This window comes from Caretta caretta, chromosome 11 (assembly GCF_965140235.1).
Source record: "Caretta caretta isolate rCarCar2 chromosome 11, rCarCar1.hap1, whole genome shotgun sequence".
In the NCBI taxonomy this organism is placed as follows: Eukaryota; Metazoa; Chordata; order Testudines; family Cheloniidae; genus Caretta; species Caretta caretta.
Window position 1 is genome coordinate 44350243 of NC_134216.1, and position 26979 is coordinate 44377221.

The 26979-nt window shown below is 42.0% G+C and overlaps 1 protein-coding gene across 2 annotated transcripts in view; it reads right to left on the minus strand.

Annotated features, from left to right (window-relative positions):
• The window catches only part of NFE2L2 (NFE2 like bZIP transcription factor 2), a 42074-nt gene extending 20650 nt beyond the window's left edge, over positions 1–21424 (minus strand). Inside the window, exon 1 of one of the 2 annotated variants that reach the window (XM_048870398.2) lies at positions 21162–21424. Coding sequence is in view for 1 of the 2 variants with exons in the window: in XM_048870399.2 (XP_048726356.1) it covers positions 21162–21194 (33 nt within the window). In the remaining variant the exon portion in view is untranslated. The remainder of the gene's footprint in view (positions 1–21161) is intronic. The other variant, XM_048870399.2, reaches the window with a different exon arrangement.
• Between the last annotated feature and the right edge of the window lie 5555 nt (positions 21425–26979).

Below are 26979 nucleotides of genomic sequence, written 5' to 3' on the forward strand. Positions count from 1 at the left end.
CATATTTATTGTATAAATATGTTAAAGGTGACCTGCAGCTTTGTTTTAAGGTACAACCTTAAAATCAAATGCTGGCTGAATGCCCCAAACAAACAATGTAAGAGGGCATTTCTGCACACTTTAAACATTTGCTAGGGCTGCAACAAGTTATCTCCCACAACTGCTGGCTACAGTTCGATAAGATGCTCCAATGTGCATTCTATAAGGGAGGTCATACTCAATGTTGAACTATGATAGAGAATACAGGCTGCCTGTAGGATTAAGAAAGTCTAGTTCTTTCCCAAACCAGTATTGCGTAGCTTTGTAAGTTTTCAATGTTATTCTATATGCTATAGGACAGAGATGACAAGTCTTTTTTTGCTCTAAGAGTGAAAGAATGGCATTTGAAGATAAAACCGGTTTTCGTTATAGCTCAGAACCACAGTCTATTTTATACAGCCTTTCCCCTCTACCTCTTATCACAACAACTGTCTTTGGTTGAAGAAAGTTAGATGAATTCCTTTGGGAATTCATCAATACCACCCTTAGCTCAGCTAAGAAGTCTTTATTTCCCTACAAAGGGTCAAGCTCTCTGTCATCACAGAGTTCGGTGAAGAAATAGGCTAGGTTGGTAAATCCAGGAAATAAAAGAAGGTTAACCCCAGATACAGCACCCTTGGCTTGTTCTCCTTGCTCTGTCCATCTCTTTCCTACTCTGTGGTTCACCTGAATGATCTGATCTCTGCTGCCTCACCCTCTGTGTGCTATGTTATATAGGTGGGGGTGTGAGATAACCCGCGCTGGCTGCCACCTCCGGACGACTCTCGTGGTGGTGTTAAGGTTGATACCACTGTTAGAACAGAGCGAAAGAACTTTACAAAAAAGCACTTTGGGGGCAGAAGGAGGAGAAAAACATACTTCTCTTGCTTCCTTGGTAGAAAGCTTGCATTCCCTGAAAGGTGTGGCAACCTTACCAACAGCAACAGCACAGTGAATGCTGGGGCATATTATTCAAGAGCTGAAGGATGGCAATTTATTGATGTACAAAACAGAAGCAGCACAGTTATCCTGAATATCTGCTGACAAATTACGGTTTGTGTGCTGAATGTCTCAAGTCAACAAGATAACCTTTTATTTATTAGATCACTTCTATAAGTACTTGTGTTAATTTTCCAAAGGAAGATACTATGGAAGAAGGCAGCGATTTAACTTCTTGTCTAAAATTAGAAGCAACTTGTTAGGCAAAGGAACAGAATACTAACATATAGGTCATGGCTTCAGGAAAATACAGTAGAAGGAGGATCCCATATTTTAATTCTGGCTGAATCATTTTGTCCCCTTGGGCAAGTTACTTGACCTCCTTGTCCCAAAGTGAATAGTAGGAAAATTAGATTAAAAATAGGTTGTAATTAAAAATATGAGCTAAAATATTCTGGGCAACACAGTGAATTCACATTATAAAAGATTAGTAATCTTTTAAACATATTTTAAAATAGATCTCTGCTAGAGTCTAATATTAAAGTATGGTCACATGTCATAAGGATTTTTTAATATTCTGCCACAACACACACAATTTATTAAAAGCTTATTTTTCAGAGTACCACATCTATTTGCACTTACAATAATTCTATGTTTCTGATGTAAACAATACAAAGATCTTACAGAATGATCTGGACTATATTTAGAGATTCCTACCAACAACTTAATTACTTAAATGGCTGCCATTTTTCCTTTTACCAGCAAACTAAATATAGAGGGTTATCTGTAGACATCCAGAATTGCTAAAAGGGGAGCAACGATTCCCCAGTGTGGACTGGAAAGGCCAAGTTCCTAATGCAACAGATGGAAAGGGGCCAGAACTTCATCTGGCGTACATCTGTGTAGTTCCAATGAATTCAGTTGAGCTATACCAATTTACACCAGCTGAGGAACTGACCCAAGGTTCCTACATTTAAATTATATTCCCAAATAGAATTTGAGAGGGTTATAGAAAGCAAGAGAGAAACTGTTGTGTGTTCCTTTCTGTAAAGATGTCTGTCGTTACGTGTCTTATGCTGGCATAACATAAGAACACACTATTTCTACATGCAAGGTTTGTAGCCCAAATGGTCAAATTAGAAATTCAGAATCCAACAGTCAGAAGTTTGATTCTGAACTTCCTAACTTGTAAACAACTTTTTTCAAGTTACAACACTGTAATGAGATTATTTTTAAAAGTACTTCTGCTTTCAGTCTTAACGATAATGATGATATGGGAATCTACTTCGGAATCTAAAAAAAATCACCATCGGCATCAAGATAATTTATACTTTTCAATAAAAACAAGTGCATTTGTTTCCGCTGCATACTGCATTTGACTAGTGATACAACACTTGAGGCTGTAAATTTAAACCTCTTACTAACTTCTGAGTGCATAACCATTCCTCTGCAGAATTCCTGTTGAAAATCTGCATAGCCTGATGTATAAACAGCTATTTTGCTCAAAGATGTTAAAAGTACCAGTGGAAATTCCTTGAACTGAAGATGTTTGACTAACAGAAACTCAGAAGCTGAGCAGAGCTTCTAAATTCCTGGATTCAGAGTTACTTTGCTTATGGCCTTATCTACCCTAGTCAATTTTAACATGCAATGCATGGACCCCATAATGGATTTTAAGATATGTGACAATACAGAATTTCAAACAGTGCACACACAGATGATCACACCACTGACTAAACTACATTTGCTCTAAAGAAGTCTAACCACCGTATCATCCACCACTATGTCAATCTCTACCAGTGCAACATCAGTGTAGATGACAAGCACTAGCTGCAAAGGAACAATTAGTCCACTTACCACTGTTTCAGAATATACCAGTCACTCCTTGGGTGGCCTCTCTAGTTAAGTTTGCCTGAGACCAAGCTCTCCCAGAATCCTGCCACTTGTAGAAACTGAGCTGCACCAACCTTTAGATCATGATGCACATAACTCTCTAACCCACAACTCCTTCTTCGAGATTACTATGTTACAAAGCAGCTTTTGGAGCACAGCTCTGAAGAAGCCAGCCTGTGAAAATGTTGCAAGCTGGCCCAAAGCAGAAATTAGGGCACTTGTTAATGTGAAGTCATGAGATGATTTAGGTGCAACTGAACCTAATTTGGAATATCCTGTTTTATAACAGTGTCCCCAAGCATCTTGCCCAGCAGGGTATCTATCACTCTGGGAAACTGCCAGAAGATAAAGGGACTGAAGATCCAACGTATAGAGGTGTGGAATGCCAAAAGCAGCTAGGGGCAGGTAGAAAATCCTGACCATTTGATGCCATGCTGCTTGTAAGTTTTGAGCAGGATACTTCAAACATCATCCATTCCAGTGGCACAATCACTGTTCCATTCTAATTGCAGTGGCAAGCAGGCAAGTACCACTCTTAGTCACAAGCATTTAAAAAAAAAAATAAAAGGAATTTCCTCTTAGCTTGTTATGACCAAGCAGCCATGAAAATATTGAATAGCTCCATTTAGTCATAACAACTTTTCTTTAGATGAGTTATGTGAAGATTTTTTCAAAGTATCATAATGGGATATTAATCTCAAATGCAGCAAATAGGCAAGCCCTCAAGAGTAAAACAAAACTGATTTTTTTTAAAAAACGTGTCTTGACAGATTAACACACAAGCACAGTCAACTTGTCAAGTATGTAAACCATGTTTTGCAAGAGGCTCTGCCTGGATTATATCATACTTACAAAATATAGCATGCAATACCAATACAATAAACAGTACTAATTTTTAAACTGCAGGTGGGTGACTTTTTTCAATGTCATACAGCAACAAAGAAGGCCCTTCCTTAAAAGGTTTGAAATAATTTAAATTTAATTTTCAGTTCCAATTTTAAATCCTGGAAATTTGACATTTTCAGTCTGACTGTATACCACCTGGGGCTGAAATACTGGGATGCCATTAAATTCAACTGATATTTCTTTACCCCGCCTCTTTAGTTTTATTGCTAATAAAAAAAAAGTTTGTCTTGGAGAGTGATGTCCTCTGTCTATAACATAGGTACAGAAATGGTTGGACAGTGCAGGCTTCCCTGAAGGGACCACGTCAAGACAAAAGAGCTTATTTCAGTACTGACCCTTTTAAGACTGCTGACAATATTCCCAAATAGCACCAGGTGTGGTTGTTTGATGCGGATGAATGTCAAGTTAAAAACTGGACTTAGCAGAAATTAAAAAGGTATATAATCAGTGTAGAAAGACCTCATGATCTTCACAATATTGTATATGTGGTTAGTCTCCTAAGCAAAAGTTGCAACACTGCTAAAATCCCAGAATTTTATGTGTATGACCACAGGAAACTAATTTACCATATCTGACAGTGTGTACATGGCCATCATTTCATCGCACTGTTCTACCTGCTTCCCCATGCCTGCGAGGTATCAGGGGACTGACATTCAGAAAAGGCCTGCTCCCAGAGGACTTCAGAAAGTAGATTTCATATCAGTTTTTATACCCTGCCCACTCAAAAGAATGAAGTCGGTCAATACTCTCATGGCTGTTGCATTTCTTGTTGGAGGGCCATTCAGCTACTGATCTAGGATTCAATTGTTTTGGAGGAGTAGCATTTTGCCTCCTATTATCACAGGGGCATTTTTTCAAATAAATGCCAAACAAATACTGTACGTTTGGTCAAGGGGAGGGCTTTTTAAAGGGACACTACTAAGGGATATAGCCATTATTGTATTTGCACAGTAACATTTCTAAAAAAACCTTTAATATACATTCCAACTGCACAGCTAACTTTACACTGAACCAATTAGTCTAATTTGCATCTTCATCTGGCTCTGCAGCATATAAATTACTCCAACCTACGTATAACCTCTGAATTTTACTCAGTGTCACATTAATATCTGTGCTAGGTATTTAAAAAAAAAAAATTGATTGAGAGGGAGCAGTTATACGGTTACCAAAAATAAGCTTATTTTAAACCTTTATTATGAGGCCCACTTATTAACATTTCCATACTATGGCTCTGATGCATCAAATTGTCATTTTTGTGTTAATTGTTATAAAGTGAACGTAAGATAATATGTAACATAAAACCAAATACAATGCAGACATAAAAACATGTATTTAATTACTGTTTTGGTTTATCGGTGCTAGGGCTACAATAAAATGTCTGTTACAAAATCTGAGCAAATATTTTAGAAAGAATTCAAAATGGCTGGAGACTATAAACAGAAGAGCTTCATAAAAAAAAAAAAACTGTTCATCTCCAAAAGCTGTTCATAACTACACCACCATTTTTCTCCACATTTGCTGACAGATTTCTCAGTTATCCAAATAACTTTATAAACCAAATTCACAGCCCTAGTTAGGGCTTCAGACAGTTGCGTGCTTGGAAAGGGCTTTGTTTAAAACATGTACTCTTGGGTCACAAGGATACAAGCTGAAAGTAAAACAGTGCACTCCTTTGCAGAATGCATACTTTCCTCTTGTTCTAATATTTTTTCGTTTGACTTTTCTCTTTATAAAATTTCTAAAGCTTAATTTTAAAAAAATCCAGAGTTAAGGTGTTCACCGCACATGCTTCACTAGTAGATTGTGTACAGCAGGAATCGGCAACCTTTGGCACATGACCAGTCAGGGAAATCCGCTGGCAGGCCGGGACTGTTTGTTTACCTGCAGCATCCGCAGGTTCGGCCGATCGCAGCTCCCACTGGCTGTGGTTCACCGTCCCAGGCCGATGGGGGCTGCGGGAAGTGGCGGCCAGCACATCCTTCAGCCCGTACCACTTCCCGCAGCCCCATTGGCCTGGGACGGCGAACCGCAGCCAGTGGGAGCTGCGATTGGCCAAACCTGCGGATGCTGCAGGTAAACAAACCATCCCGGCTCGCCAGCGGATTTCCCTGACGGACCGTGTGCCAAAGGTTGCCGATCCCTGGTGTACAGTAACCTACTATTCTCAGGACTTCAGCAATACCTACGTTTATAGTTAGTAAACATATTACCAACAATTAAGGAGTGACTGTTGCTACCATTTCTTTTTCCTGTCCAAACTCCAACTCTAAGTATAAAAAGATTAAAACACATTGAGTACTTTAACTCCAAATTCCTTTGCTCATTTTATCTTCAGATGAGGCTTTCATGTTTTAATGTAGTTATATGTTTATATATCACTGATAGTTCTATTGGCTACATTTCTTATTGTTTGATTTAATTGCTTAGCCTTATTACACATTTGTTTCACTAAGCTAGTAGGTAGATTACTGCTGATCAGTATTAAAGTTCTACTGTAAATCAGTCCGCTTTTGAAAATGCCAAGTTTACAATTTCATGTTTTCAACTACTCTTACCTGACGTTTTGCTTTCAGTAAAAAGGTTGCATAAGCAGTAGATGGACTTTTTCCAAAACCTGTTAAACTAGATTACTACAAAGAAAAAGAATCTGTACAATTCGTTGTGACTTTCCATTTACCTAAATTTGCTCTTTGTCAAACTTTAAAGATTGTGTATACAGGATGTGGCAGAGAAAGTTATCAAAAAAAGGAATAGATTTTTAAAACAAAATGTTTCTGTTTTTTTAAGAACCTGCTGAAGTAAAGAAATACATTATTTAGGGTTGGAAAGTGAAGCTTTTTGAGTCCAAAACAAACTTTAAGTAGGTGATTAACCTGGTGACTTTGGAGGACTTTTTGCTGGTTGCAATTCAAACACAGCAGCAAGGGATTAATATTTAATTCATGCCAACAGGGTTACTGCTGAGACTTGTGCTCCACTAAGCCTCCACTAAGTCAATACAATTATTGTAAATACACCGCACCTTCACAAGCTGGCACATTTATACTCAGTGGTTTAACAATACTAAACTTATCTTTGCATCATTTCAAAGAGAAAGGGAAAAAAAGCAAATGTGGCAGATACAAAAGCAAATTAAAACCCTACCTTCACCCAGCCCAAAGTCATTTTTACATAACTAAACCTTTCCTGACACCTCTAGTTTCTTTGGTTTAATATACAGATGCAGAAAGATGTGTGAATATGTTTGTTAATAAATAACACTGATTAGAAACTGCATTGTATGGTACCATTCTATAGTCAAGACAGGCAACAATCTTGCTACAGAGTAGTTAAAATGAAATATCTTTATTTCCTTCCTTTCCATTAAAAAAAATTGCATAGCTCTGACGTTATAATAAGAAAATGCATATTTCCTTCTTATGTATGTCAGTTTACCATGTTTCTGTATCCACAGACTAGCGTTGTTTTATTAAGACAGTCTCGTATCAATACTTTTTTGATGCTTTTGAGAAGCTTCTACAGCTTCTTGTTGAAGGACCAAAGTTAATATTAAGTTTGGTAATTATCAATAGAACAATGGTATAATTCAGAAGTAGATAAATGAAATGTCATGTGTTCATTAGCTGCTGCAAAATCCTACCTCAACGTGGCGCAGCAGTTACCCTGGCTTGTCTGACAGCGAGGATAGAGGAGTGTATTCTTCAGTAGGTTCAACCATGCTATTAAGGCAGAGGTGGACAAACTACGGCCCACAGGCCACATCTGGCCTGCGGGACCGTCCTGCCCGGCCCCTGAGCTCCTGGCCCAGGAGGCTGTCCCTTGTCCCCCACAGCCACGCGGCGCAATACTCTGGACGGCGGGGCTGCAGAGCCCAGCCTGACCCAGTGCTCAGCACGGCACGGCTGCCTGTCCTGGTGCAGCCGCACTGCCAGCCACCAGTGCTCCAGGCAGCATGGTAAGGGGGCAGGGAGCAGTGTGGGGGGGTTGTGGGTGGGGTGGGATAGAGGACAGGGGAGTTTGGGGGGTGGAGGGTGTGGAGGGTCCGGGGGCGGTCAGGGGACCAAGAGCAGGAGGGGTGGATGGGGCAGGAGTCCTGGGGCGGGGGGCGCGTCAGGGGGCAAGAAGCAAAGGCTGGTCCATGCCTGGTTGTTTGGGGAGGCACAGCCACCCCTACCGACTCTCTATACAATTTCAGAAACCCGATGCAGCCATCAGGCCAAAAAGTTTGCCCGCCCCTGTATTAAGGCGTCAGACTTCCAACCCAGGGAGAGGACAGCTGTCCTCTGTCTTGAGGCTGGGTGCTATGTAAGTTGAGGAGGTAAATGCACCACTAACAGCATAGCCAGCGGGTGGATGAAAAAATGGCTAAAACAGCATGAATAAATGGGCCCCAACTCCCCGTGCACGCCTCAATCTGTTCTATGACGTTGGTGGGGAGTTCAGTCGATGAGAGGCTGTTAAGAATCTCAGGGGCCAGAAAAAGGACTGCCCTCTATAACTGCAGGATACTGACGAGAGACGATTCTATCAACCATCAAATGGAGGAGAAGGCAAGGACAGCTTGGGACGGACATCTTTGGTCTCTGTGAAACACGGCGAAGAAAGGAGATGGAAGTTAAGTGGAGACACAAAAACACCATCATGTTGGGAAAAGGAGAAGCCATGAGAACCGTTGGAGGAATCTGCCTCATCATCAACAAGGAATGGTTTTCATAAGTCATCTCCTGCAAGTTCAAGTCATCGTGCATCGAGTGCTACACCTCCAACTGAACAAGAACAGCATCTTCAAGATTATTCAGCTCTATGCTCCCACAAGCAAAGATGCCAATATGGAGGAAATCTATCAAGAGTTCGAGGAAACCCTCGCTCAAAAATCCACATATACGATCATGATGGGAAGATTTCAATGCCGGAGTTGGAAGCAGGAAAGAAAGTGAAAAGTTCATTGGAAGGTATGGCATTGGCAAACAAAATCCATGAGGAGAGTGACTGGCAACTCTGGTGGAGACAAAAGAAATGTTCACTGGTAACACTTGGTTTAAGAAGAAGGTTGAGAGGAGGTGGACATGGATTGTGCCCAATGCGAAGAACAAGAATGAGATTGACTATATTTTGATTGATAAGTGGTGCATTGTACAAGACATCTTAGTAGTACCATCATTTAACACCGGTAGTGACCATCGCTTGCTCAGAGCACGGCTCAACTTCAACAAAAAGGTGAAGAAGCAAGTGCTACAGATGGCAAATCAGAGACAGCGGCCAAAAATATTTGACGAGGCAATCTTGAAAGCAAACATTTCCAAGGAAGACTGGAGTCTTATAGATAACTGTGATGAGGATTATAAAAAGTCACTAATAAATTTAGGCAATGTGTGAAATTAACCAAGGAAGAAAGACCGAAAAGAGTGACGGGAAGGATCTCGGAGGAAACTAGGAACTTGCTAGAGAAGCGGAGAAATATGAAGCAAAATGATGGTGACAAACTTGAGTACCCCCTCCTCTGCAAGTTGATAAGAAGACTAAAGGAGGACTTTGAGAAGTACAGAAATGAAAGGCTCTAAAAGATGGCTGAAGATCACAGAAGCCGCAAAAAATGCAAAAGGGAACTGACACTGTACAGGTCAACAATAATGACACTGAAGAACAAGGATGGAAAACCAGTAATTGACAGAACAGGGATGGAAGCGGTCTTCAAACATTTCTACATTTATCTGAGACACAAACAGTTCAATGTCCCAGTACCAACACTTCAACAGACCAATGAGCATGTACGCCCAGTCCTTGTCAGCGAAGTTTGACATGCAGTTCACCAAATGAAGGAAGGAAAAGCCCCAGGTAAAGATGGACTGACAATCAAAATTATAACAGCTGGAGGCTAAGACCTCTGGGAAACCCTTGCTCAGAGGTTTAGCCGTTACTTGGAAATGCAGAAGATACCATCTAGCTGGAAGGAATCCAATACCATTCTGCTGTACAAGAAGGGCGACTGTGAAGATCTAAAGAACTGTCGTCCAATATGTCTACTCTCACATGTCTACAAGCTGTTCACCAAAATAATAATAAAATGACTCTCACAGAGTCTGGATGAGCAGCAGCCGAGAGAGCAGGCAGGCTTTTGAAGGAATTTCAGCACAATGGACCATATTTTCCACTATAAACCAGCTATTGGTATGCTAAAGGGAATACAAATATTGCCTTAGTCAATTATGGAAAAGCATTCGACAGCATAGAGATCAATGCAGTGTTGAAAGCTCAAGCAGGGTATCAACCCAAACTATTTCAAATTATTAAACGAAGCACATATTGACTGCACTACAGATATAACTTAATTTGATACTCCCCTTCACATCCCAGTTAAGAAAGGTGTGAAACAAGGAGACACAGTTTCACCAAAACTCTTCCTCGAAATGGTAATGAGGTGGATGAATTGGAAGGGTGAAATCAACATCAACGGAGAGCAGTTAAACCATCTCAAATTCACAGATGATAGTGTGTTGATCGCTGAAAATACTATCAAACTACAGAAAATGCTGCGAGAACTAAACACAAAAAGCAGCCAAGTCAGACTGAAAATTAACCACTTCAAAACGAAATTTAGGCAGTCTGATTCCTTGCCAAAAGTCAAAACAACAATCAAGGGAGAACAAATAGAAGAAGTTGAGCAATATGTCCATTTGGGCCAAGAAATTAACCTGCCACACGATCAGGAAGGTGAACTCTCGCGAAGAAAGAAAGCAGGTTGGTGCGCATTCATTTCTATCAAGGATGTCCTCCAAGGGGGAAAAAAAAAAAAAAAAAAATCAACAAGGCAACATGCGCCAGCCTCTTCAACTCAACAGTACTGCCAGCAATGTTGTACAGCAGCGAAACATGGGCACTGACAAAGACAAAGAAGCAGTAACGGTCTGTCACAGAGAGGGCGATGGAAAAAAGAATTCTGGGAATTTCAGTCTGTGACTGAGTCCCCAGTGAAGTGATCAGACAGTAGAGTGGAGTGCAGGATGTCATCATTGAGAGCAGGCATAGTAAACTGCAATGGGCCGGGCATATAGCGAGGCTCATTGACAATTGATGGACTGCAGCTGTCACCGAGTGGTACCCACGGGAACTGAACGACCGCTCAGCCGATCTCCAAAGAGATGGGAAGAATTTATTGTGAAAAGACATCGCCGCATATGGAGACTGAAGGCCAGGATATGAGAAGAATGGAAGATGTGTTGTGATCGGTGCAATCTATATGAAGGCTGAAGGACCGATAGATCAAGGTGTCGATTAGAATTTTCTTCTTCCACTTCTGGTGTTTCTCAAACCAGTAGTCCTATCTATTCCACAGAGGTTCCATGGAATTTAAGAAAATTAATACCCTTCCCCGCCCTGGCTTACTAAATTGATTTTGATCAGGACCACAATGGCAGCACTATCTTCCGAACAGTAAATACTCTGTTTTTGGTGAGTTCTAAAGGGAAATGACCCAACAGAAAAGAACAGAACAGATTTTGGGTATGGGAAATGGTACAGTTTGTAAGTATTTTATTTTGATCAGTCATTCATTTTCGGTTACATATTTTGGCCTTTATGGTTGAGCAAGGAATATTCCATTGTTGATTGAGAACCAATGTAAACTTTCCCCCTTTTTCAGAAAAGGTGGGGATAAGGAGCCAGAGTTATTCTTCTCCCTGAAACATTGGTGGGAAATGTACACAAACCTCCCACACAGTACCATAAAAATGGCTGTAGTTCTTCCATGCCTGTGAGATAATCCAGCTGCTCCCTGCCTACACTGAATGTTTTCTTTTCCTCTCGGTTTGGTCTCTTGAAAACATTTTTCAAATTTTAGGCCAAACATCTCTAACTTTAGGTGCTAAACTTGAGTTCTTTAGGACTAGATTTTAAGAAGTGCTGGCACTCACACTTCTACTTATTTCAATTGTAATTGTAGATTCTCAGCAGGACACAGGACTAAGTGCACATTTTAGATATTTACAAAAAAAAATCCTCCCTATTTGAAATGGTGGCAGTTAGAGCTTTATCAACACTACAGCAAATTGTGGTATTTTACCACCATTATACCTAGACCCATACAAACAGTTAAATACATCAGAGACTCCTGGAGCCTTGTCTACACTACAGCTTCTACTGGTTTCACTGAAGGAGTGAGTTTTTGTTTGTTTTGTAAATTTTCTTAGTGTAGACAAGAGCTACGTCTCAAGTTGAGCACACTAAAATGGGGACACCCACAACTAATGGATGCTTTCTAAAGTTTGGGTACCAATTTTTTTTTTTTTTAAAGAGATTGTGTTTTCTTTCCTCCTCTACTCCTCTGTTAAATTTTGTCCTTATTCTTAGAGAGATGGCTTTATTCAGATTTTAACACTTATCCTCACATGACATAGAGCTGCAAAATTCCACTGTCAAGGGATAACAGTGAGGCCCTTTTTCACTGACTCAAAAGTTCTCCGTTAGTGTGACAAATGGGGGTTCTGTCTGTACCACTTCTGAAACTGTATCATGAAATTACTGTCATGTATGATGAATCCCCTATGAGTTACCAGGGTTGTTTCATGTCTCTGCCAGGCCAGAGACTATGGTGAATGATCAGCACTCAATGATCATCTATTCAAATTAAAACACTTTGAGACAATAGATTTGCTCTACCTGGGAGAAGAAGCTTCCTCCTCCTGTCTGAAAGGAGTGTGTTTTGGGCAGAATAAAAGAAGGAGAGGAGAAGTCTATAAAGGAGCTCACAGGGCAGAACACACAATCCTATAGACTCTCCCCCTCCCCACACACAAAGACAACCCCAACCAATCATACACCCCATATGGAACCCCCCTTCAGCAATACAACCCATGCATGAGCTTACCCTCCCTCTCTCTCACACACACACACAGACATATATAACACTTGCACACAGAGAACAGGTGTCTCCTCTAGGCCTTTCTGCACCAGGCTGAGCTGAGTTGCAACAAGACCAGTGTCTGCCCATTTGGAACCAGCATGGGACTCCCTCCCCAACCCCACCTCCCTCTGGACTCCCTTCCTAGAACAGACAGTTGGGAGAATCTGTGGAAAGCTGCAGTAAAGGGCCCACACCCCAGCACCCGGCACATTGTTTTGGAGAGTAGTCACAAATACTGAACAATGACAATAGGACCCTGGGCTGATGAGAAGCCACTCCTCAGTCTCCCAGTGGGGGGAAAGGGAAGGATCATCATCAGCACATAACACCCCAAATGTCTATGTGCAGTCTCTGAAGCCCAGAGCTGCAGACACAAACATTCTGGAACAAAAAAACCCAGCACAAGAGAATGAGAGGAAATAGAACTGTCCCATTACTGTGAAGTTGGGGGAGGAGGGGAAGGCACAAAGAATGGGACAAATGGCTTCCCACACTAGGGAGCATCAGATCCAATACAGCCCCAAGATGGGGAATGGGACATGAAGCCTTTTCCCTCTAAGGGGCACCAGCTTAGGGGCACAGCATCCAGCAAGCCAATTCTTGGAGACAACAGCACCTGCTCAAGGATTTGCGGTGTTCTGCACATGATCTGCTCTGTGCCTCCTGGGCAGGGCCTGGATCCACCTCTGTACATAGCACCAGCATGGAGCCTCTCCATCTTTTCCTCCAAAACAACTGCCCCTGGGAATCTGGGTCAGTTTTTCCCCAAATCAAAGGCTTTAATCCTTTTCTTTTCTCTATTTAAAGAAAAATAAATTTGCCAGGAACTCAACACTCCTGTGCAACCCTACAATAATAAACCATTGAGTACAAGTAACCCTACAATAACAAACCAGTGTGGATAGCCTGCACAGCCCCAGCACTGCTGAGCAACCCCATAATCACAATGCAGCCCAGGCACGCCAAGGGAGGGGAAAGCATTGGATGGGAAAACACATTTACGTGATAAGTTCCTGCTCCCCTTTTGTTCCAAACAAATATGAAGGACAGAGTACACAGTGAGATGACAGGGGAATCAGAGCTGCCTGCCAGGAGCACCCACCCCATGGTAACAGGCTGGGCATGGCACTCATCTGCCTCTGCAGATGACAGGGAAGAGGCAGTTGGGAGGATGATGGTCAAGGAGGGGGTGACTGAAAGGGAAGCAAGGGGATGGCAAGGGCAGAAAAGGGTCAGAGGGGTAGAAGTGGTCTTTCTGGGATAAGAGAAGAAAGAAGTTGAGTGGCTCAGTTTGAGACAGCAAGTCCCCAGCTCCCTAGGGCCTTGCTCTGAGGGCCAGCACAGATGCAGGCTGTGGAGCTGGGGTAGAGCCACTTTGCACCAGATTATGACGACAGAGGCTGCTGCAGGGGCAAGGAAAGCAGAGGGGTGAAGGATCCTGCCTAACGAACACAGATAATCTCCCCAGGACTTTCAAGGGAAGGGTGAGCTAGTGAGGGACATTGCATTTAGAATGTTTTATTGTTTTGGGTATGATCTATATTTTCCTGTGCTTTTCATAATTAAATATAAAGAGCATAAATACAAGACTGAACAAAATGAGTGTACAGACTGCTTCACAACTGCTGCATGCCGCTGAGTGTTAAATTATAAACCAGAAGCTTCACACCTTATGGGTGAAATTCTGGCAGAAGGGTGTGTTTAAATACTGGTGAGTCTGAAGGGCCAGTACTGTGTCCAGAGGAACACAGTAGCTGGATAGCAGGTTCTGACACTCGGAGGGGGGTGCCAGAGAAGGTCTGCACCTTGCGTGTGCACCCAGGTACCCAGACATTGGGGCAGTGGCTGGACTCCATTTGGATTTCAGGAGCCTGAAACACTGTGGGGATCCAGAGCACAGAAGCTTGGACTCCCCTCATAGTGATCCTACTGGATGGCTAGGAAGGAATGCTCACTAGCATCTGTTGATGAATGTCATAAATGGCTGCAGGATATATATTTTTGTCTTCTCCTGAAGTCCCTCTCTTATATGTAAGGCCCTACCAAATTCATGGCCATGAAAAGCATGTCGTGGGCCATGAAATCTGGTCTTTTGTGTGCTTTTACCCAATACTATACAGATTTCATGGGGGAGACCAGCATTTCTCAAATTGGGGATCCTGACCCAAAAGGGAGTTGCAAGGGGGTTACAAGGTTACTTTAGGGGGTCATGGTATTGCCACCCTTACATAGACGCTGCTTTCAGAACTGGGCGGCCAGAGAGCATCAGCAGTTGGCTGGGCACCCAGCTCTGAAAGCAGCACACCATACCATACCATTCCACCCTTACTTCTGCACTGCTGCCTTAAGAGCTGGGTAGCCAGAGAGTGGCAGCTGCTGACTAAAGGCCCAGCTCTGCAGACAGCAGCGCAGAAGTAAGGGTGGCAATACCATACCACGCCATCCTTACTTCTACACTGTGCTGACGGTGGCGCTGTCTTCAGAGCTGGGCTCCCAGCCAGCAGCTGCCTCTCTCCAGCTGCCCAGCTCTGAAGGCAGCGCTGCTGCCAGCAGCGCAGAAGTAAAGGTAGCAGTACCACAACCCCCGCATAATAACCTTGCAAAACCCTCCCCCCACTCCAACTCTTTTTCAGGTCAGGACCCCTACAATTATAACACTGTGAAATTTCAAATTTAAATAGCTGAAATAATTAAATTTACTATTTTTAAAATCCTATGACTGTGAAATTGACCAAAATGGACCACAAATTTGGTAGGGCCCTACTTATAGGAAGGTGATCTAGCATGAAGATATGAGACAGAAATACATTCATTTAGTTGGCAATTTAGTTAAAATCCAACAGTTTAACAAGTAATTTGCTTAGTAAAAACTTGGTAAACACTTTCTGTACTACAGATAGCATGACAGCAGATTCATATTCTTCAGGATACTTTGCCAGGGGAAAAAACCTAACAGATTCCCCTATGCAGATAGTCTAATATTTTATGAGACAATTTACCAGTTTTTACTATTGGTCTCACTCCAGTCTAAACTCTTAACTACATAGCTCTCCCTTCCTCACAACTTTAATCATATTGGGAAGATACTCATTTTCCACTCTTCCCATCAAGATGCTCAAAACTTACAAGTCAGTAACATTTCTTAAGTTCACCTGGATACCTTACAAAGCTACAAGAGGTATACACCACTATCTCTCCATTTAATTCAATGTTATCAGTCATCCAGCAAGACCTTTAAATGGAGGCCCATCACAAATCTTATAATCTTCCTTTATCTTACCTTTCAGAAGTGAAGCACTTAACACTTATTTCATTGTACTCTTAGATTCATAGATACTAAGGTCAGAAGGGACCATTATGATAATCTAGTCTAACCTCCTGCACAACGCAGGCCACAGAATCTCACCCACCCACTCCTGTGAAAAACCTCACCTGTGTCTGAGCTATTGAAGTCCTCAAATCGTGGTTTAAAGACTTCAAGGAGCAGAGAATCCTCAAGCAAGTGACCCGTGCCCCATGCTACAGAGGAAGGCGAAAAACCTCCAGGGCCTCTTCCAATCTGCCCTGGAGGAAAATTCCTTCCCGACCCCAAATATGGTGATCAGCTAAACCCTGAGCATATGGGCAAGATTCACCAGCCAGATACCCAGGAAAGAATTTTCTATAGTAACTCAGATCCCACCCCATCTAACATCCTATCACAGGCCATTGGGCCCATTTACCATGAATATTTAAAGATCAATTAATTACCAGAATCATGTTATCCCATCATACCATCCCCTCCATAAACTTATCAAGTTTAATCTTAAAGCCAGATAGGTCTTTTGCCCCCACTGCTTCCCTTGGAAGGCTATTCCAAAACTTCACTCCTCTGATAGTTAGAAACCTTCGTCTAATTTCAAGTCTAAACTTCCTGGTGGCCAGTTTATATATCCATTTGTTCTTGTGTCCACATTGGTACTGAGCTTAAATAATTCCTCTCCGGTATTTATCCCTCTGACATATTTATAGAGAGAAATCATATCTCCCCTCAACCTTCTTTTAGTTAGGCTAAACAAGCCAAGCTCCTTGAGTCTCCTTTCATAAAAGACAGGTTTTCCATTCCTCAGATCATCCTAGTAGCGCATATCTACAGTAAGCATATTCAATCACCTGTTAGTGTTTAATAGGAAAAAAAAAAAGCCATTTTCACCTTCCTACACACAAGTAAAATTTACCCCAAGAACCATGCAGAGAGGGCTACTGTCATTCCCTCTCCTGGGGTTTGTATCAAAAGAAAGCAACTTAAAATTTTATTTGGGGCTCCATCCTGGTCCCATTCCCTCCTGGGTCTCTCACGTTCACTTTTTAGAGCTATGTCAGGCCCTTTATGGAGCAGGGGGATTGCTGGCTGATTGGACATCTGCCCTGTCCCTCCCCAAACAAGTGGGCATATTGCTTTGAGGGCCCACACCTCAGGTTCTGCTGGCTCACAGAAATCAAGAGGTTAAACTAACAGTGTTTTAATATACCTTCCCCATCCCTTGTTATAAATTTAAATATTTTATAGAAGATTAGAATTTTCCATGTAATAAATTTAAGCATTAGTTTTATTACACCATAAAATATGACAATGTATTAGAATAGCTAAACAAAGAGTGGGTGTTCAGGAAGAGAGGATTTGTGGCTCTGCAGACCAGCTCGGGAAAGGTATTACATGTTTAAGGGGCTGCATGGAACAAAGGATGAAGACACTTATATAAGTGGGCAAGAAGGCAATGAAAGCTAGCATTACTGACAGAGCAAAGAAGATAAAAGAGTAGATAAGTAGGGGGAGGCATAGCCCTGGTCTTCACTACAAACTTACGTCGATATAACTGTTGCTCAGGGTTATGGAAAATCCACTCCTGGAGCAACATAGTTACACCAATTTAATCCTGATGTAGACAGCGTTGTGTTGACCAGAGAGCTTCTCCTGTCAACACAGCTACCTCCTCTTGGGGAGGTAGAGTCCTACGCCAATGGGACAAGCTCTCCCATTGGCATAGGTAGGTGTGCCACTGCAGTGCTGTAAGTGTAGACAAGCCCTATAGTTGCTAAAGGCCTTAAAGATGAGAACAAAAAAAACTTGAATTTGATGCAGTACAGAAGGTGGTACCAGGAGGCATTCAGAGGGGGCCTGACAGTCAAAATAAGCCAAGAAAATGACCTTAGTAGCAACATTTTGCAAGGAATTGATAGGTGTCAACCAAGAACGAGGCCAGACACAAGGCAGTTGTAGTAGCGAAGTTAAGAGATTATGAAGGCCCAGGTGGAACTTTTAATGATATGAACAGAGAGAAAAGAAGCAGTGTTGGATAGAAGGAGACAGGTCAAGAGTGGGGAGGTAGATTTGTGTGATACTGGCATAAAGGTTTCAGAGTATCAGCCGTGTTAGTCCATATCCGCAAAAAGAACAGGAGTACTTGTGGTACCTTAGAGGCTAACAAATTTATTAGAGCATAAGCTTTCGTGGGCTACAGCCCACTGCATCGGATGCATAGAATGGAACATATAGTAAGAAGATAGATAGATAGATATATATACACACACACACACACACACAGAAGGCGGAAGTTGCCATACAAACTGTAAGAGTCTCTATTCTGTGGCAATTTTGCAACAGAAAAGCTTCAAAAACAGACTCCAATGAGAAACTGCTGAGCTTGAATTAATATGCAAACTAGATACTATTATCTTGGGTTTGAATAGGGACTGGGCGTGGCTGGGTCATTACACGTATTGAATCTATTTCCCTATGTTAAGTATCCTCACACCTTCTTGTCAACTGTCTAAATGGGCCATCTTGATTATCACTACAAAAGTTTTTTTCTCCTGCTGATAATAGCTCATCTTCATTAATTAGCCTTACAGTTTGTATGGCAACTTCCACCTTCTCTGTGTATGTGTGTGTGCGTGTATATCTCTCTTACTATATGTTCCATTCTATGAATCCGATGAAGTGGGCGGTAGCCCATGAAAGCTTATGCTCTAATAAATTTGTTAGTCTCTAAGGTGGCATAAAGGTGTAGCTGAAACTTTGTGAATGGATGCTATCCCCTAAAACAGTGGCTCTCAACCTTTCCAGACTACCGTACCCCTTTTAGGAGTCTTATTTGTCTTGCATACCCACAAGTTTCACCTCACTTAAAAAAGACTTGATTACAAAATCAGATATAAAAATACAGATGTGTCACAGCATACTATTACTGAAAAATTGCTTACTTTCTCATTTTTACATTATAAATCAATTGGAATATAAATCTTGTACTTACATTTCAGTGTTTTGTATATAGAGCAATATGAACAAGTAATTGTACAAAATTTTAGTTTGTACTGACTTCGTGCTTTTCATGTAGCCGGTTGTAAAACTAGGCAAATACTGTATCTAGATGAGTTGATGTACCAGCTGTAAGACCTCTGTGTACCCCCCGGAGGTACACATATCCCTGGTTGAGAACCACTGCCCTAAAGAAAGCGTGTAGGATACCTAGCCCCTGAGAAACATATATATGCTCACCACTGTGATATCTATATGTTTGTACAAGCACAGTTCACGTGACCAAGATTAGAATGAACCTAAACACAGGACATAAAATTTAGAATACACACTTTTTACTCCTGAATTTATTCCACATATTTCCCTATAAACAAGAGGGGAAAAAATGAACACAAGACATCTATAAACTGAAACTGGAGAATAAATTGGTTTACTTTTCAACTATTCTCTCCACCCTTTAAAAACTAGTTTTCCATAAAGGAGTGAAATAACTTCGATTAATTTTTTCTGCATTTAGACAATTGATACATTTGGTAGCACAAGATCATGAAACAGAATGTCATTTTATACCCCTGAAGAAACTTGTTATGGAGTGAAACTACTCAACTCTACATTTATTTTATGCACAAACATGAGATAAAGAAGCTAGCATAAAATAGTTGAAAGACAATTTTTAATATTTAAAACTCATTCAGATAACACAACAGAGATTATACCCACCACCCTTTAAATTAGCTAAGGCAACACAGAACTATATATGCTGGTTTACACATTTTGAAGCTGCACTTGAAAGGCTAGTTCCAAAAACATAACAGCCCTGGGGAACTAAATGATTGTGCAACAGCTCCAACTTGTTCCTGGCTCAGCGCACTAAAGATCGCACGCTAAGGGCCCGTTTAGGGAAATTGTGACAGACGACAATCAACTTTCAACTAAAGCCAAAAGCCACCCACACTAAGATAATTCACCTAAATAAGGAATAAGAGATGCAGGGCCTTCAAAATTCAAGTGCAGTGACATATGTTTTATATTTTATGCAGACTAAATATCACACAGATCCATGGAGTCTTGAGGGCCACCAGGGTGCCGGAACAATTTGTGTAATGGAGATGCTGAGAGCTATTGAACCAAACTGTAAACCCTGTATATGATGGAAACGACTTCAAGCCAGTTCCAGCATCTCAGAAGGCCACTGCCCAGAATCAGCATTGCAATCTCTCTTACCCATACTAGCTATCCTGAATGTTACCAGGTACTAAAGTGATGTAGTTAAGATTTTCAAGGCTGTAGTAAAATTTGGAAAGGAGTCAGCTGTTACAGTGCATGCTGGGGGAAGTGGGGACATAGTAAAAGAAATAATCTTTTAGAATAGTTAAATCTGTTGCGGGTAAATAGACTTTCTTTGAAAATAATGCTTACTATGGCTTCTATCCCTTACAGCTAAAACTGAAAGCTTTGCAACCTATTTTCACTCACAGGGCATTTTGATCTCACCCTAGCTTCCTCAGTCAATAGATTTTTCAGATCCTCTTGATTTCCTGATCTACATCTCTGGGAGGTGAGGCTGACTAGAAGTGGGAGGGTGCGGAGGGTCCACTCTTGACCCTCCCACAGCTCCTTGCACTGAGGGGCGGCCCCTGTATAAGATTTGTTGGCACCACAGGTGGCTGTTACTGGCGTTGCCTGACCCACATTTCAGGCCTCTTCCAAGGGGAAACATGGTGCAGATGGGGAAACTGAGTCACAAAAGGGTAAGTCCCAAGCTCTCACAAGATAAGAAGCAGCTGCTGGTTTTGGGCGCCCACCGCCCTGACGCGCCAGTTTCCCAGGAGCACAGGGGGCTCCGCGCCAGCCTGCTCCCTCGGCCCAGAAGGTACCGTGCTCTGCCCGCCCGCCTTGCCCAGGACCCAGCGGGCACCAGCCTGCCCCCTAGCCGGCCCCAGTGACTCATCACGTTCCCGGAGCCGGGGGAAACCGGACAGGCCCTGTGTGCAGGGGCGGGGCCGCCGCTCTTGCACCACCCCCCTTCGCCTGACATCCAGCAGCCCCCCGTGACCCGGCGTGTCACCACCCGGCCGGGACCGCCCCCCAGTTCAGGGCAGCGGGGGCTGCGTTGGGGGCGGCACGCGCCAGCGGCACCCCCGGGCTCCCGCCCGGGAGCATTTCCTTCCCGGCAGAGGGGCCCGGGGTCCAGACCCCGGCTCTCACCTGCGGGGCGGGCGGCACCTCGAGCTCCATCATGCTGGCGGCAGCGGGCACAGCCACCCCCGGCGCGGCGACTCTCGCTCACTGTCCCGCTGCTCGCTCCGACGCTGCTGGGGGGAGTGAAGCGAGCGGCCCCGGACGCGGGCGGCTGGGACAGCGAGCCGCCTCCCGTTCCGCCCCGCCTTCACCCCAGCCACTCACGGGCGCGGGAGCCGGAGAGGCGGCCCTTATCCTGGCAACAGCGGCCACACGGAGCAGCGCGGGGGTGGCAGGCCATGCTGACTCGGCCCGGCCGCGCCCCGCCCATCCTCACATCCCTGTCCTGTCACAAACCACCCTGACCCCGTCCGAGTCCCTCCCTGCCCTAAACCTGCCTGTCCCCCCAGAGCCCTGCTACAAAGCAGCGCGTCCGGGCCCCTCCTCTCTCCTCCCATCACTGCCACACACACACACACACCTGGCCCCCATCCTCTCACATCTCTCCCCAGAACCACCCACCCCCATCAGATCCCATCCCTGACACAAACATCAAGTGATTCCCAGATCCCTCCCCATTCCAACATATCTCTCCTCAACCTATTCCAACTCACCAGGTCCCTCTCCATGTCTACCACATTGCTTCCCCATCCAGATCCTTTATAAACCTATCCCCATCAGATCCTGCCACAATTTATCAAACCTTTCCCAGTTTACCTTAACTCATCCCATTTCCACCAGATCTGACAGATCCTTGCCTGCCTAATCTCAGCAGATTCCAATGTACCAAATCCATTTCCCCAATCCCAATATATCACAACCCAGCAGATTCACTGGATACCTTCCCAACTGATCCTGCCACACCCCAACTGATCAGCTCCTTAACAGATCATACTAGGTCCTTCCCCACCATTCCCACCAGATCTCTTCACCATCACACCCCACTAGATCCTTCCATGTCCCATCAGATCCGTCCCCACATCTCTGAGCTAATTTAGCAACCCTCACAGGAGTATCTAATAGAATTGGAGAGGAAAAGGAATCTGTCACTCCCACCAGATCTCACCCCACAGTTGTTAACTAATATGGCAGCTGCCATGGAAGCACCAGGCATGATAATAGGAGAACAGGGATCTATAGAAATTCCAACACATTTCTCAAAACTCTTAATATAAACTTATAACCATCATGGGAACTCCTGAGACACTCATAGGAGAGGAGTGCTCCGAATTACTCTCCTAGATCCTTCCCCACAGCTCTAAGTAACTTTGCTTAGTTCCTTGCAACCCACCAAAGGATTATTACTTTACAACGTTATTTTATTCCTACTCCTAGAAATCCTGTGCTGTTTAGCTGTGGAACAGTGCTGTAGCTTGCAATATGAAGCTGTACATCAAGGCATATATGGATCTACATCCATGAAGAAGTGTGCATGGTGCAATTTTGCTGCCTGTTTTCACAGAAGGTATTGGAAGGTAAAGGTAAACTCAGTCTGAGTTAAATCCATAGCTTTGGGTTTGAGGACATTACCCTGGGAGATGTTCTGTTATGCTGGCCCTGCATTTGTACAACCAGGTCTCACAATTTATGCACGTTCAGTTCTTGGAAGAGAGGCCTCTAGGAGAAACCCCAGAGTTCTGAAAGTATTTGTAGATTTAGTAGGTAGCACTGTTACTAGTCCTAAAGCACTGCCCCAGCACCGGAAGCTGTTTTGGCACAGGTGCCATCTTTCAAATGGGGTCCTGACCACTTTTGATAATTAAAGATCCCACAGCACTTTTCAGAAGAATAGAAGCATTAATCCTGGTGCACTGGCTAATTTCCAATGAAGGTAATTACATTCTTCCTGCTTTAATTCCCCCTGAAATTTAAATCTGAGACAGTATTCTTCACTTCTTGACCTCAAATGTTGCTGTATTTTGTTAAACAGCTGATATGTATCACTAGAAGTTTGTGCATTTCAGTAGTGGGTGAAAGTAAATCTTGTTAAATTTGTGATCTTTTGGGGGTGAAAGTCACTATAAGAAAGCAAGATGTTGTTATTTGTTATAAAGTTATAACAGGTCAAGATCAGTATCCATAATGCGTACACGGTGGTGGAGCTAATGGCGGCCTTTAGGTGTATGTGTGGTTCCTTTTAAAGCCAGTAAATATAATTGAAGATGGCACCACTAATGACCCATCACCCATCCTTGCTCTGCCACTGCTGAAAATGTGGCTTCACTACTGTGCATATACCTGTTCTAAGTGATATAGGTCACTGTGTTATTTAATACTCTCATGTCTAAGAAAGGATGTTGCTCTTTTGGGACAAAACATACAAACGAATGTACATAGTGTAACCAATTTATTTGAGCATGAGCTTTCGTGAGCCACAGCTCACTTCATCAGATGTGTACCGTGGAAACTGCAGCAGACTTTATATACACACAGAGAATATGAAACATGTTTCATATTCTCTGTGTGTATATAAAGTCTGCTGCAGTTTCCACGGTACACATCTGATGAAGTGAGCTGTGGCTCACGAAAGCTCATGCTCAAATAAATTGGTTAGTCTCTAAGGTGCCACAAGTACTCCTTTTCTTTTTGCGAATACAGACTAACACGGCTGTTCCTCTGAAACCTGTACATAGTGTCAGGTTTATAGATTTGAAACCATGGACAGAGAAAAGAGATTGAATTTCCTGTTTGTCATTTAAATCTGGAACAGCTGAAAATATCCTATTTTATATTTTAAAATAAGATTCTACGTGAATTATATATAGCATTTATATAGTTAATTTCGTCTGCAAAGTACTTTACAAGCATTAACTAAGGTCTTCTTCTAACTGGAGGATTTGCAGCTGTGCAAATGTCTAACACAGATGTGCTGTCCCAGTATGCTGATGCAGCTTCCCTGGTTTGAAAAACCAGGGTGAGCCACACCAGTGGAAAGTTTAAAGTTTCTCACCACAAACCTGAATATTCCCATTGTTTAATATGAGGCTTATATAAACTGCAGGAATTTGATCTTATGTCTCTTTAATATTATAGTACTTGGTATATTTACACCACTCCTGTCATTATTATCATCATCATCACACATTTGTCACTGTAATCACTCCAGAAAATAGAATTTCATGTTTCCCTTGTTTCTTTCACTAGCATGTCTCTGATATATGTTTATTACAAAAATAGAAAGCCTTCAGTGTAGTTATATACATCTTATACATCCAATTGAAGAATGCAAACTATAATCAGAATGCCTTAATTACATGACTCTCCTTTGTTAAATATACCAGGTACCTTTATCTAGAATACACCTGCTCTGCTCTTGTAATTCAGGTAGAACATGCTGCAGTGTCACTGGACATATTCGGTATGTATAAGGAGAATACATACGTTCTATCACTGAATGTACTGGGTATGTCTATGCAGTGTTATGGTAGCCGTGTCAGTGCCAGGGTATTAGAGAGACAGTGTATGTGAGGTAATACCTTTTATTGGACCAACTGTATGTGGTGAGAAAGACAAGCTTTCGAGCAGAATACACAAAGCATTCTGGTTATGCTATGTCCTTGATTTCAAGGAGAAATATTGCATGACAGCACCACAGCAATTGTGATGGAGGACCAGGAGCAAAAAAGTTATGTCACTTTTTTTTCTTTCACTGGTCAATTCCAGTTTGCTCTGATCCAAGAATGACCCCACTGGCTGCTAAAACCAGATTGAATGTTGGAAACCCTGGAGAAACAGAGCTTTAAAAAGGGAAAAGGCCTGTCAGTAGTTAAAAAACCTTTTGATTCCAAGTGCTCTCAGTTCCAGACTGTCTCCTTGAACATGATAGTTTTATTGAATACCATTTATTGAGTTTTTCAGTATCATAAAAGAACAGCACCAGGAAGACACGGAACATTAGCACAAAACAAATAACACAAAGTGTCTGTGCATGAAAAATTGCATAGATGTCCTTTCCATATGATCCATCGAATGGAAAGTTGTACAAATAGTGAAAAGAAGCAAATATGAGCCATTAGAGTGAGTATATATATTGTATCACAGTATAGAAATACCATGGCAAACAGTTTGCTTGGCGAGTGTGGGGAGGATAAAAGCGGAAGCATACTTTCTGGCCAGGCCAGATAAAGGAGCATTGAATATATATTTTAGTTTGTGTTCCTTGTTAATTTATTTTTTCTTCCTCTCCTTGCCTTCACACCCTCAGCACAGGAACCCTTTGGCCTTCACCACTTACAAGTAATGCAACCATCCCAATCTCATTTTAATTTAACTGTCATATCACACTACACTATTCTCCCTATACCATGGGAAAGTATATTAGGATCTTTCTCAGTGAAAGAAGCTGTATGAAATGTGAGCTGTAACTTTATTAAAATTATTGCTGTTATTTTCATTTGATTAGACTAAATAGTCTGAGGCATTTTGACATGAAGTTCTACTGATTTGCTTGTTACTTAACCCTTAGCATTTTTCTGTTCTTCAAATTAAAACTTGTTAAAGAAAGTGTTTCTACCCAATACTTCTTCAATCCCAGAAAGAATCCTTGAGGAGCATTCAGCCTTTTTTGTGATAAAATAACATATCTCTATAGAAGCAGATACATACAGGGCCTGAATATAAGACTTTTGGCCTCCACTTCTAGATATTAAATTTTGTTGATGCACACGAATGTACATGCACTTTTCCACCCCTCACATTTCGATGCATAGCTATGCATGTAGCTAATACAATCTGCATGTATAAATTCCAATACCTACACATGCTGATATTCATTTTTGAGCTGTACACCTAGTTCTTATACCACAGTGATGAGCTTCTAAAAACGCAGATCAGTAAATAGATGTTACTGCTAGAAAATTTGCAGCAGATGTGTTTGTGTACTAACAAGCATGTGCACAAGGGCCATGTAAGTTGATGCCCTACGGAAGACTCAGGCTCACTAAATGTATGATAGCTTATGCAGGGGTTTTTTTTATCAAGTATTTATAAAAAATACATAATATATTAAAAAATTACATTTTCTCCATTGTCTCCTTTTAGTCATTCTCTATATTTTTGTTCTGGCATTAAATCTTTCCCAACCATGTAGAGTTTCAATTAAAAAAAATGATTTTTTTTTCAATTTGAGCAGCATTGTTTTAAATAAAATACTTTATTCTGTTGATTGGAATGTGTTTACAGATAATGTCTCTGATTTTTTAAAGACAAGATTAGCAATTATAAAACATTTGTTTTGGGATATTTCTGGGTTAAAGTTATAGCATAAGAGGGCTTTGGAGAAACTCTGTTTTCTAAAGAGCCTGTGTAACCATTCACAATTATTACAATATAGAAACAATATTATTGTGAAGGTAGAAACCACCAGTGCCACCTACTGCTTAAAACATACAACTAAAAAAGACTTGCAAGTTTGTATATTTTCAAATAAAAAAAATAGAAGAAATTAACTTTGCTTAAAATTATTTCAAGTTACTGAAAGATGCTTGAGATAGATTCTGAAATCCTTACTGGGGTAAAACTCTAATTGAAGTTAATGAGAATCTTGCTTGAGAACTGACTGAGCACTTTTGCCCTTGGTTAATTTGAGATCTGTGATTTTGTGTTGGAAATGCTTACTGATGTTGTATTTTTAACAACTCTTAACTTTCAAATTGATCACCATAACACCATTGGGAAAATATTGGTGGGGAGAAAGGGGTTCAATGTAAAAAGATTTATATAAACTCCACTATGAGGCAAAGTTCTATCTTTAATTGAGGGATCTGGACAAGACAGGAGGTTGGGAGAGTGAGGCCAACCACATATATGATACAAAAGCCACCTTGCTGTGTCAAGGCAGGATCAC